We start from the raw sequence: 13,957 nt of genomic DNA on the forward strand, positions 1-13,957 counted from the left end.
AGGGTGGGGTGTTGCCAAGCCCATTGTCAGGGGGAGCAATGGTCATAGAATCTGAACAATGAAGATAAAGATAATTCGGTCCATTGAGACTATACCCACCCTCTGAAGAGCATCCCACCCTATCCCCATAACCCCACATCTACTAGAGTTAGCCCGACTAGCTTGCATGCAACAGGGTGATTTACTATGGCCAATCCACCAAGCCTGCACATCTTTGAACCATGGGAGGAAACTGGAGCACCCGGAGGAAACCCACGCAGACACGGGTAGAATGTGCAAGCCCCACACAGACAGCCGCCAGATGCTGGAATCAAGCCCGGGTCCCTGGTGCTGAACCACTGAGCCACCGTGCTGGCCTGTGTATTTTAATCATAAAATGACATACTGTGCGGAAAGACGCTATTCAGCCCATTGAGTCTGCACTGACCCTCCGAAGAGCACCCCACTCACAACCAGTCCTCCACCCTATCCACCTAGCCTGCACATCCCCGGACATTACGGGGCAATTTTAGCATGGCCATCCCACCCTCACCTGCACATCTCTGGACCAGCACATCTTAATATTCTGCCTCTGGAGAATAATGCTCTTGACTGGGAATAGGATTTTTGTGCAATTCTATCTGACTGTTGGCAGGATGTGGCTGACATTTGCTTGCATGGGTCACAGCTTCCTATCTGAGATGGGATTTCGTAACAATTCCTTTTCTTGCCGCAATTTACTGGTTTGTCCCATATCTTTAATACCATCAGTGTTTCAATTCTGTTGCCATTTTAATTACAGTTGCGTGCCACCATCTTGGCAAACCTCTAGGTTAATCAATTTTCTTCACTCAACAATTATGCATTGATTCTTCCCAGTGAGATACAACATTGCTTGTGTCAGCTATCTGATGATGAGCAGTCTGTTGTCTCTGTGCCAGAGCCTGTTCAGTAATGAACAATGGGGCACAGTTCTCTCCCAGAGCTTGCTTGGAAGGTCTGGCTATATCCCAGAGGTTTTCCTGTAATTGGCCTCACCCCTTACCTGGAGAGAGGAGCAACAGTGAGAGCTCACTCGCCTGTCCTTTCACATCCATTCACTGAATTAAACTACAGGGTTAGGTCGGAGATGCCAGGGTTGTTTTCCTCAGAGTAAAAGCTGATTGAGGGGAGATTTGAGAGCAATGTACATGGTTATGAATTTTTTTAGACAGTATTGAGACTATGCAAGGAGGAGTGCACTGACTTTCTCTAGTCCCACTGCTCCATAGACCACGATATAAAGGTAACTGTTTGATCCAGTCCCCAATATGGCCAACGGTATACTTTCTATGTGTTAGACTAGAATTAAAAAATCATCGATCACAGTTCTTTAGAAAACTCAACATTACTGATTTATTATGAAGCAAACTTATTGAATGAAAATTTGAGATCTGGTTAACGTTCATCATTTTAAAAATTTAAATTAAATGTTTTATCTCTCTTCCGAATCCAAAATACATACACAAACACACTCTCGCGTGCACACACACACACAGTCTCTCTCTTTCACACACAGTCATTCACACACAGTCCTTCACACACAGTCATACACACACACACACACACACACACACACACACACACACACACACACACACAGTCTCTCACAAAGTAAAAGTGGGGAGAAAAGTCTTCCTCTGCAGAGGTTCACTTTGGATTAAAAAAAACTCTTGGCCAATAATTGTTAGGCATAGAATAATACAGCCGTAGAGTCATACACCATGGAAACTGACCTTTCTGTCCAACTCATACATGCCAACCAAATTTCCCAAACTAAGCTCATCTCACTTTGGCCCATATCCCTCTAAACCTTCCTATTCATGTACCTGTCCAAATGTCTTTTAAATGTTGTAATGGTACTTGCATCTATCACTTCCACATGCTAACCACCGTCTGTGTGAAAATGTTGCCCCTCAGCTTCCTTTTAAATCTTCTTTCACCTTAAAAATATGCCCTCTAGTTTTGAACTCCCCTACCCTGGAAAAGAAAATCTATGCTATTCACCTTATCCATACCCCTCATGTTTTTATAAACCTCTATAAGGTCAACCCTCACCCTCCTACACTCTTAGTGAAAGAAGTCCCAGGCTTTCTAGCCATTCCTTATAACCGGATAACATCCTGGTAAATCTTTTCTGAGCTCTCCCAAACTTAGTAGTATCCTTCCTGGAGGGAGAAAGGATCAGGTGTGGAATGTTCAGATGACTGCTGATCTGGCACACATAGGTCACGGGATGTGTGCAGTTACCTCTGGGGTGTTGGCAGACACTGGTTGCTCAGGAATTACAGTATCGAGAAGTCTTTCAGATGATCTTCAAGAGGGCAATTGAGTTTCACACTGGATTTGGCAAGGATGTTTCAAGATGTGCTGCTTTTTCTCAACAAACTTTTCCCCAGTTGAGAAACCAAATGAATCTCCAACAGCATTGTTCAAACAGGAGCTAGCTCTTGCTGTCTGCAGCCATTCTCAAGATGGTCATCTTCCTGCACTCGTCCCATGTGGCAGCAAACATCACAGAATAAAAAGAGAGCATGGAAAACCCAAGTTGATTGCTTTCTCTACCCCTAACCTTGACGTTGTGGTCTGCAATAATGCCCTTACTGCTGTTCCATTAACGTGGGGACAAAACTTCTCATAGACCCTTTGGCTCAGATTTATTAATTCTTCAAACTTTATCAGCTAATGTGATGGGATTTGAACCTCGAGCCATGGGGTCCTCGGATTACATAAGGAGTGATATTCCTGTTATGCCATAGCCTTCAGTCTAGGCAATTATTAAATCTACCCTGCCTTCAGGTCAGTTTTACCAATTGGTGCTCTTTCTGCATCATTTGTCTTCTGCTGGGATTTAGAATAATGAGAAATGATCTTGTTGAAACGTAGGAAGGTCCTGAGGGTCCGAAAAAGGGCAGATTCTGAGAGGACACTTCCTCTTGTGGGGGAGTCTGGAACAAGGGGACACAGTTTAAAAGTAAGAGGTTTTTCATCCAAGATGGAGATGAGGAGATCTTTCTTCTCTTGCTGGGTGGTGGGACTGTGGAACTGTGGAACTCTGTTCCCCAGAATGCACTAGAGGTTGGCTCACTAAATACATCTTCGGTTCCTGGGCTTTAATAGCTGCATTTTCAATGTTCCTTTCATTTCAGAAGATGAAGAACCTGAGTGGAATATCTCAGTGAAAGGTGAAATGGTTCAGTATAGTCTTTGTTTAAAAAAACATCAATTTGCAGCTGGTTATAGTCAGGTGGAAGACTGGACTTCTTGAAATAAAAACATAAGAACGAGGAGCAGGACTAGGCCCGTCTGGTCCTTCGAGCCTGTTCTGATTCAATAAGATCATGATTGATCTATTTGTGGCCTCAGCTCCACTTACCCGCCCACTCACCATAATCCTTATTTGCTTTATTGTTCCAAAAATTATCTATCTTAGCTTTAAGAACATTCAGTGAGGAAGCCTCAACCACTTCATGGGGCAGAGGATTCCACAGATTCACAATTCTTGAGGAAGAAGTTCCTTCTCAATTCAGTCCGAAATCTGCTCCCTTTATTTTGAGGCTATGCCCTTTGTTCTAGTTTCACCCATCAGTGGAAACAACCTCCCTGCTTCTAATTTATCGATTCCTTCATAATTTTATATGTTTCTATAATATCCCCCATCATTCTTATGAATTCCAATTAATATAATCCCAATCTACTCAGTCTCTCCTCATAAGCCAACCCCTCAGCTTCAGAACCAGCCTAGTGAACCCCCTCTGCCCCTGTCTAGTGCCAGTACATCCTTTCTCAAGTAAGGAGACCAAAACTGCACACAGTACTCCTGGTGTGGCTTCACCAGCATCTTACGCAGCTGCAACATAACCTTCCTGCTTTTAAACCCAATCTCTTTAGCAATGTAAGGACAAAATTCCATTTGCCTACCTAATTACCTGTTGTACCTGCAGACCAACCTTCTGTGATTCATGCACAAGGACACCCAGATCCCTCTGCACAGCAGCATGCTGCAATTTTTACCTTTCAAATAATAGCCCTTTTTACTGTTCTTCCTACCAAAATGGATGACTTCACATTATCAACATTTTACTCCTTCCGCCAGATCTTTGCCCACTCACTTAAAGTATCTGTGTTCCTCTGCAAAGTTTCACGGTCCTTTGCACACTTTGTTTTACCACTCATCTTAGTGTCATCCGCAAACCCTCACACACTACACGTGGTCCCCAACTCCAAATCACCTATGTTACTCGTAAACAATTGCGGTCCCAACACTGATCCCCGAGGCATGCCACTAGTCACCGATCACCAACCAGAAAAACACTCATTTATCCCCACTCTTTGCTTCCTGTTAGTTAACCGATCCTCTATCCATGTTAATACATTGCCCGTAATGTCATGCATCTTTATCTTATGCAGCAGCCTCTTGTGCGGCACCTTGTCGAAGGCCTTTTGGAAATCTAGGTACACCACATCTACTGGGTCCCCATTGTCCACCACACTCATAATGTCTTCATAGAAATGGAAATGTCTGCTGATCAATCCATCTTTAGCACGCTGGTTACTGCTCTAAACTAGAATAAAGGAACAGATATTAATGTGGGGAAGATAAACGATGATCAACTTTGAATATTCTGACTCATGAAGGAATTCCTTGATACTAAACATATCAAGGGATAGGGAATAGTGTGGGAAGATGGTGTCAAGATCGATGATCAGCCAGACTTGAAGGGATCAAATGGTCTCCTCCTTGTAATTTTCTTATCTCCATTTGATAATTTATGCAAATTAATTTTAACTGGAAACCTGAACTGTAAGCGAGCCAGTGCAAATATTAAGTGCATTTTTCATTGCGTTTTAAATGAAGCTCTTTATCCCTTTAATAGCTGTTGTCTCAAGTGTGTCTGATCAGGGTTTCAGCTAGTCATTGTAGATCTGAGCCCTTGTGTTTCTGTTCATGTGTTTGAAGACTGATGTGATTTCACTGTGTTCTGGCAGATGCTTTCCATGGTGGACACTTTGAGATACATTTCAACAATGTTCGAGTTCCTGTATCCAACATTCTGTTAGGTGAGTCTGTAAATGCAAAGGCTAGAAACATCCAGACACAGAATATCTACAACCATCGGAAACTTTTCCTGGTGTTGATCCTCCTCATTTCAGAGGAGCACCCTCCAGCGACTCTGTGCAAATGGAGGCCATTCAGTCGGTCCCCTCCATGTTTGCTGCCCAGTCAGAGTCAGCAGGCAGTAGCACCTTGGTAAGACCACATCTGCAGGACTGGATACGGGTTTGGTCTCCTTATTTGAGAAAGGATCTAATTGCATGAGAAGCCGTTCGGAGTCTGCTCCGTCTTCCCATTTCTGGGGTTTGCCTTGCAAAGGAAGGTTGAACAGATTGGGCTTATTCCCACTGGGATTTAGAATAATGAGAGGCAAACTTGCTGAAACATAGGAAGGTCCTGAGGGCCCTATATAGGGCGGATTCTGAGAGGACACTTCCTCTTGTAGGGGGAGTCTGGAACAAGGGGACACAGTTTAAAAGTAAGAGGTCTTTCATTCAAGATGGAGATGAGGATATCATTCTTCTCTTGTTGGTGGGTGGGACTGTGGAACTCTGTTCCCCAGAATGCACTAGACGTTGGCTCACTAAATATGTCCCTAGCGGGTGAAATAACTACTGAGGCTGCTAACCCCTCACCAAGTGTCTCTTTAATTTACACATGAACAATCCTTGACTTGAGTACTGCCTCATTCATAGTCAGACACTAGAGCATCAGGATCCTTGACATGAAATCTTTTTATGTCAGCCAGGGCTCCCTAATTGGACCAGATTAACAGCCTCACTCAGGGAAATCATATTCTTTGAGCTCCAGCCAGCTGACATCATCACAATCATGATAGTAGGGTTGGATTGTTAATAGACAAGATTATGGGCATGGGTCGTGACAGGAAAATGTGGTTGAGACCACGTTGTCACACCAGTGACCAGGAAGGTGTTCATGAGGAGACAAGGTGGGTCTGGATTTCTGCCAGGAAGGCCAGTGATTTGCTGACTAATCTTTCCCATGCCTTTCTCATTTTACCTCCATAACTGCACTGAGGAAGAAGGCCCTGGCCTCAGAGTTCTGGGGGAATTGTCCAGGAGAATCCTTGTCAATGGGCTTTCCTGCCGGAGTGGAGGGAGGAGATCGGGGGGTGGGGGAGGGTGCGGAAACTTGCGGAAGTTGAGGGTGGGCGTGTGGTGGCCTGATTGGTTTGCAAACTGACAGGCTTGAGAGATGAGATGGTTTCTCACCTTCCCCATGGTCTGATTCAGGTGAAGGGAGGGGATTCGAAATAGCCCAAGGCCGGCTAGGACCTGGACGAATCCATCATTGCATGAGGACAATTGGAATCGCGGAACGTGCCCTGGAGCTGCTGTGTCAGCGAGCAGCTCAGAGGAAGACGTTTGGGAAGAAACTTTATGAACATGTAAGTAGGCGTGACTGTGCCCGTGATCCCAAAGACTGGACGGGAGATTCCTTTGAAAGGTTATGAGCACCTAGGGGGGCTAAACTGAAAAAGCGGAATTTCCAAGTTAGTAATCTCTGGATTGTCATCTGAGCCCCAGGCAAACTGCCTCAGGGTCAGTAAGGGATCAAACATGTGGATCAAAGATTATTGTGGGAGGAATTGATATGTGTTTGTGGGACATTGGAAGGGAGCTATTCTGGTGGGATGGGCTTCATGGGACCAGAAGACATAGGAGCAGCAATTAGGCCATTCAGTCCATCAAGTCTGCCCTGCCATTCAATCACTCAACACCATTCTCCCATTTTCTCCCCATAACCCTTGATCCCCTTAACACACAAAAACCTGTCTCACAGTCTTAAATATACTCAATGACCTGGCCTCCACAGCTTCCCTATAACCTTACTGGGATCTGTGTCCAGGTGAATTGAATAACCAGGGGCAGGCAGAATGCTTCAAACTGTACAGAGGTAGGATGAGTCCAGAGAGAAAATATTTAAACTTATAATACTAGAAGATATGACTGTATTGCAGGACAACTATTTGGATAATGATACCCAGAATGGGGCAGGAAGAGACAACAGTGTGAAAACATAAAATAAAGCAGCAAATAAAATCAAAGGGGAAAAAGTTGTAAAAAGGCAAAATTAATGGCTCTTTATTTAAATGCTTGAAGCATTTATAAATGAATTAATGGCACAAATAGAGGTTAATGGGTATGATTTATAGATGTTACAGAGACATGGTTACAAGGAGGTCAACGCTGGGAACTAAATAAACAGGGGGGATGTGACATTTCGAAAGAACAGGCAGAATGAAAAGAGGGGGTGGGGTGCTTTGTTAGCGCAGAGAGCAAGAAATGATCTTGGATTGAAATATGTAGAATCCATATGGGCAGAGGCAAGGGTAGGCAGACACCAGTCGGAGTAGTCTAAAGGCCCCTAACAGTGGTTACAGCGTGGGACAGGGAATGAATAAGGAGTTGATTAGGGTATGTACAAAGGGAGTACATTAACCATGAACTTTAATCTTCATGTAGATTGGCAGAGGTAGCCATGAGGAGGAATTCACAGAGTGTATTCAGGGAAGTTTCCGAGAACAATATGTTGTGGATTCAGCCAGGAATCAGGCTCTTGTGGATTTGGGGACTTGTGATGAGTTGAATTTAATAAATGAAGTCAGAGTAGAATGATCTCCTGAGGGAAGAGCGACCATACCTTGGTAGAATGTCTCATTTAGCATTCAGTGAGAAACCTGGATCAGAAACAATTGTACTAAATTTAAGTAATGGTAATTACAGTGGAACAAGGATGGATACAAAGGAGAGCCAGTGGATGTGATTTCCAGAAAGCCTTGGATAAGGTATCATACAGGAGGCTGCTGAATAGGAGTCCATGGTGTTAAGGGCAAGGTAACTGGCATGAATAGAGGATTGGCCGAATGGCAGAAGGCAGAGAGTGGGGGAATAAAGGGATATTTTTTCGGATGGCAGCCAGTTCAGGTAGAGTCCCGCACGGGTCAGTGTTGGGACCACAACTATTCACGTAATACATTCATGACACAAAAAGAGAAACAGAACTACAGAGGAGTCACTGGACCTGAAACGTTAACTCTGATTCCTCGCCTCAGATGCTGCCAGACCTGCTAAGTTTTTTCAGCAATTTCTGTTTCTGTGCCTGATTTCTAGCATCCACAGTTCTGTCAGTTTTTTAAAATACATTAACAATGTGGATGAAGGAATTGAGGGAATTGTTGCTAGGTTTGCAGTTGACACAAAGATATTTGGAGGGACAGGTAGTGTTGAGGAAGAGGGGAGGCTGCAGAAGGTCTTGGACAGGCTAGGAGAGTGGGTAAAGAGGTTGCAGATGGAATACAATGTGGGGAAAAGTGTGAGGTTAAACACTTTAATGGGAAGAATAGAGGTGTAGATTATTCTCTAATTGGGGAAAGTCTTTGGAAACCTGAAGCACAAAGGGACTTGGCATCATAGTTAAGGATTCTCTTAAAGATAACATGCAGGTTCAGTTGGCAGGTAGGAAGGCAAATATAATGTTAGCATTCACTTGAAGAGGGCCAGAATACAGGAGCAGAAATGTACCACTGAGGCTGTATCAGGCTCTGGTCAAACCGCATTTGGAATATTGTGAGTAGTTTTGGGTCCCGTATCTAAGGAAGGATGTGCTGGCTTTGGAAGGGGTCCAGAGGAGGTTTACAAGAATGATCCCGGGGATGAAGAGCTTGTCATATGAGGAGCAGTTGAGGATTCAGGGTCTGTACTCAATGTTGAAGGATGAAGAGAGATCTGATTGAAACTTACAGAAAACTGAGAGGCCTGAATACACTGGATGTGGAGGAGATGTTGTACCAGTAGGAGAGTCTAAGGGAAGACCCTTTAGAACTGAGATGTGGAGGAATTGCTTCAGCTGAAGGGTGGTGAATCTGTGGAGCTCATTGCCACAGAGGGCTGTGGAGGTCAAGTCACTGAGTATAATTAAGACAGAGACAGATCGGTTCTTGATTAGTGAGGGGGATCAAGGGCTACAGGGAGAAGGGAGAATAGTGGGGTTGAGAAACTTATCAGCCATGATTGATTGTTGGAGCAGACAGGGAAAGATATTTAGCTGAAAATACAGATGATGAACAATGGCGGAGTTTTAAGAAAATAGTTCATGTTATGGACCAGATCAAACACTCTCAAAACGTGTCAAGGCGATGGCCTGGAGTCTAACCTTTTCTTATTTTAAAGGCAAGTGCCAGACATTGCATTCCAGATGCAATTTGATTGGTTAAACTATCAGGCTTGAAGCAAAGCACACTTTATTTATTCACTAAAGTTAAAATGCAGACAAATTAAAAAATAAAATAAATTAATTGCCTTAATTCTAACTCTCTTGAAATACTTAACAAAATAATAAACTACTCAACCCTTTCAATACAGTAACATCCCATGAGCACACCCTTTGCAAAGGCAAATTCAGTAAAATAGATTGTCTAACATGCAATTCTAGCAGCAGGAAGAGTACCCCAGCTTTTAGCTGTAACAGAGAGGCAAATAAGAGCTTCCACATCCAGCTTCAAGACCCCAGAAAGTTAAAGCTAAAAATCCTGGTTCTGAGGGAGCTTGACCCCACCCATTCAGGCTGCTTCTATTGTTCCAACTTAAAAAAAACTCAAGGCCTCACAAGCTGTTGACTTTATTGGCTTTGAGCAGACCACTCAGCATCTCTGTCTCAACTTTTCTTCATTAAGAAAAAGGACAAAATACACTTTTAAAACTATAGTATCATCACATTCACAACAAGATATATTCCAGTAAATAAGGGGAGGAACCATGGGCTAACCAAGGAAGTGAACAATATATTGAAATAAAAGAAATGGCATTCAGTGTTAGAAATATTAATATTAAACCAAAGGTTAGGGAAAGCTTTAAAAACTGGCAAAAAATGACCAACAAAAAATTCAAAATGGAGAAAATAAGCTTTGAGGGTAAACTTGAAAATCAAATAGAAAAGAATGATAAAAGCTTATTTAAATACACAAAAAGGAAGAGAGAGGCCTAAGTCACATAGCCCTGCGAGAGAATAAGGATGGGAAATAATAATGGTGAAGCAAAAAATGACAGAGGAGTTGAATAAATATTTTTTCATCAGTTTTCAGCGCAGAAGATACTAATAGCATCCTAAAATTACTAAATAATCTCAGGCTAAGAGTGTGCATGTGTGCATATGCACTTATTGGGTGTGGATATTGCAGGAAAGAAATACAATAACTGGAAAAAAATTGCAAGAGAAACTTTAATGGGGTTAAAGACCAAAACATCCCCTGGACCTGATGGGATGTATCCTATCATATTAGAGGAAGTAACTACAGAGATAATGGATCCACAGGTAGTAATTTTCCAAGAAAGCTTAGATCCTTGAAAAGTCCTAAATTTTTAAAAAACTGCTAATGTGCCACACTTATTGAAAAGGTGGAGGGAAACAGGAAAGAAACTAGGTAACTATAGGCGAGTTAGTTCAACATCTGTCAGTGGGAAAATATCAGGGTGAATAGCAGAGCATTTAAAAATACATAATATAATCAAGCCTGGCTTCATGAAATCATGCCTGACAAATTGATTAGAGGTAGCATTCTGGATAGATAAAGAGGAAGCAGTAGCTATAATATATTTGGATTTTCAAAAGATGTTTGATAGGTACCACACATAAGTTATTTAGTAAGAGCCCATGGTTTTGAAGACAGTATGTCAGTGTGGATTGAGGTTTGAAGATGGAGAATTGGGATAAAGGGGGCATTTTCAGGATGGCAGCATGTAGCTAGCAGAGATCAGTTCTATGGCCACAGTTGTTTACGATATACATTAATCACTTGGATGAGGGAGGAGAGTGAAGTATAGCCATGTTTGCGATGACACAAAAATAAAGAGTGGTGAGGATGAAACAGTCTACAGAGGGATATGTAGAGAGCCTATATGAGGGGGTAAACAATCTGATCAAAGGAATATAATGTGGGAAAGAGTGAAGTTGTGTACTTTGGCAGGAAGGGTGGGAGAGCTGAATATTATTTGGAATGGAGAAAGACTGCAGAAAGATGGAGGGATTTGTGGGGATCCTTGTACGTACATCACAAAAAGCTAGCATCGAAGGTTCAGCGGATATTAGGGAATGCAATGGAGCATTAACGTTTATTTCAAACGGAGTGGAGTGTAAAAGTAGGGAAGTCTTGCTGAGATTACACAAGGCACAAGTGTTTCAACCCCACGGCATCAATGTGGACTTCACCAGTTTCCTCATTTCCCCTCCCTCCACCGTACCCCAGTTCCAACCTTCCAGCTCAGCACTGTCCTCATGACCCACCTATCTGCTCCACCTTTCTCTCTGACCTATCACCTTTACCCCTTCCTCCATCCACCTATTGCAATCTCAACTACCTTCTCCCCAACCTCATCCCCTCCCATTTATCTCTCCACGCCCAAGGCTTTCAGCCTCATTCCTGATGAAGGGCTCCTGCCCGAAATGTTGATTTTCCTGCTTCTCGGATGCTGCCTGACGTGCTGTGCTTTTCCAGCACCACTCTAATCTTGACACAAATTAGACCATACTTGGAGGATAGTGGCTAGTTTGATCCCTTACTTAAGGAAAGACATTCTATCCCTGATAGCAGTTCACTGAGGGTCCACGAGGCTAATCCCTGATCTGGAGGGATTTCCTTACGAGGTGAGGTTGAGTAGGTTGGGCCTGCTCTCAATGGATTTTAGAAGAGATCTTACTGAAACGTATAAAATATTTAATAACCTTGGTAGAGTAGATGTGGAGAGTTCCACCTTGAGGAAGAATCTAGGGCATCATCTCTGAATAAGGGAAGAACACATTTAAGACAGAAATGAAATGGAAATTCTTCTCTGAGGTTAGTGAACCTCTTTACCATGGATGGCTGTAGATGCTGGATCATTAAGAGTACGCAGGGCTGAGATAGACTGAGTTTTAATCAGTAAGGGAATCAAGGGTTATGGGCAGTAAAGTGGGGTAAGGATTATCAGATCAGCCATGATCTTATGAATGGCTGAGTGGCCTACTTCTGCTCTACGTCTCGTGGTGTTAGGATCCTGGGAGAGAGTGGGGAATAGCATTGACTACATTATGGCCATGCAATCATCCGAACCAGGAGCTGGAGTAGGCCATTCGGCCCTTCATAGCTGCTTCACCATTCAATACTATGATGCCTGATCTGATTGTTACCTCGGATCCATAATTCCACCTGCCCCGATAACTTTTTGCCCCCTTGCTTAATGAAAGTCAGTCTAACTCTGACTTAAGAGTAGTCAATGACTCTACTACCACAACCTTTTCAGAAAAAAAAGCTACAAAGACTCTCCAACTTCTGAGAGAAAAAAAAAGCCTCATCATGTCGAGGTAACTCCTGATTTTTAAACAGGGCCATCTAGTTCTATCATCTTGTATAAGAAGACAATTCCTTTGACATTCATCCTGTAAGGACCACTCAGGACTCTATATGTATATTGCGTACTCATCTACAGGTGGCTAGTAAGAACTCAGTGGGATAAATAGCCTCTTTTATGGCTGCAATATTTAAATGACACCACTTCAGAATTAGTATATTTATTGTAAAAGTCTGTGGGTTTCCCTGAAAGTCAAGAAGGCCAAATTAAACATTCTTTAGCGTGAAAATGTGTAACCAACAAGGCTAGGGATACTGCAGCAAGTAACTACCTCCTGACTCCCACAGAGCCTCTCCACCATCTGCAAGGCACAGTTTGATGGAATACTCCCCATTTGCCTGGATGAGTGCAGCTCCAACAAGACTCAAGAAGCTCGACACCATCCAGTTCAAAGCAGCTCCCTCTTGATTAGCACCACATTCACAAGCATCCACTCCCTCCTCCACCAATGCTCAATAGCAGCAGTGTGAACTATCTACAAGATGCACCACAGAAATTGATCAAAGATCCTTAGACAGTACGTTCCAAACCTCTACCCCTTAGAAAGACAAAGGGCAGCAGACTCATGAGAACACCAACATCTGCAACCTCTCCTCCAAGCCACTCAACATCCTGACTTGGAAATGTTTCACCGTTCCTTCACTGTCGCTGGGTCAGAATCCTACAGCTCCCTCATGAACTGCACTCTGCATGCTATCTACCACCCTGCCCCCAACCCCATGGACTGCAGCAATTCAAGATGGTAACTCAGCATTTTCTCAAGGGCAAGTAGGGCTAGGCAATAAATATGGGTCTAGTCAGCAATGCCTATATCCTGTGAATGAGCAAACAAAAGGATAAAACCAGGCTTCCGTCTACCATTCATCTTTATGTACAAGGTGAAATTTGAAAAAAAATCAAAAACCTTGGGCAGAACATGTCTGCGCCCTTCAAAGGATATTAATGAGCGATAGTCGCAATTCTCTGGATCAGCAGTAATACGGCTACTGCAGAGAAATTTTCACTTCCTCGCAACTAAGAGGAGACCTTGTGGATGCAGAGATTGGAGATAATCCTTCCTGCCCTAACAGTTGGACAATCCATCTCTGGATTTCCACAGGATTTCCACTCCACACCCATGTCCTTCCAGAAGATGAATAATAATAACATTTATAGGTCAGGCAGCAAACAAGTCGACTCACAGATGTGACCACTTACAGAAGGAAACACAATTCACTGAAATCAGTTCAAAGAACCAAAAACAACTTGGAAAGAAAATCTTCCATCCCTTCCCTCAGCTTAGATACATTTACAAACATTTCTAAAAAAAATTAATTGGAACTTCCAGAATGTGCATATTCATTATTAGTTACTCTCTTCCTCAGAACTGTTGTACATATGTCTTTATTTTCTTTGTTGATGGGATGTGAATATTGCTGGCTAGTTGAAAAGCCGGGTGGAAGTCTCTTTTCTTCCAGTGAACACTAATAAATATTGG

The 13,957-nt window shown here is 43.0% G+C and overlaps 1 protein-coding gene across 1 annotated transcript in view; it reads left to right on the top strand.

Annotated features, from left to right (window-relative positions):
* The window catches only part of acad11 (acyl-CoA dehydrogenase family, member 11), a 140,158-nt gene that overhangs the window by 101,469 nt on the left and 24,732 nt on the right, over positions 1–13,957 (top strand). Inside the window, exons 12-13 of the mRNA XM_043719516.1 lie at positions 5,008–5,079; positions 6,328–6,482. Coding sequence (XP_043575451.1) covers positions 5,008–5,079; positions 6,328–6,482 — 227 coding nt within the window. The remainder of the gene's footprint in view (positions 1–5,007; positions 5,080–6,327; positions 6,483–13,957) is intronic.

Source organism: Chiloscyllium plagiosum, chromosome 29 (genome assembly GCF_004010195.1).
Source record: "Chiloscyllium plagiosum isolate BGI_BamShark_2017 chromosome 29, ASM401019v2, whole genome shotgun sequence".
In the NCBI taxonomy this organism is placed as follows: Eukaryota; Metazoa; Chordata; class Chondrichthyes; order Orectolobiformes; family Hemiscylliidae; genus Chiloscyllium; species Chiloscyllium plagiosum.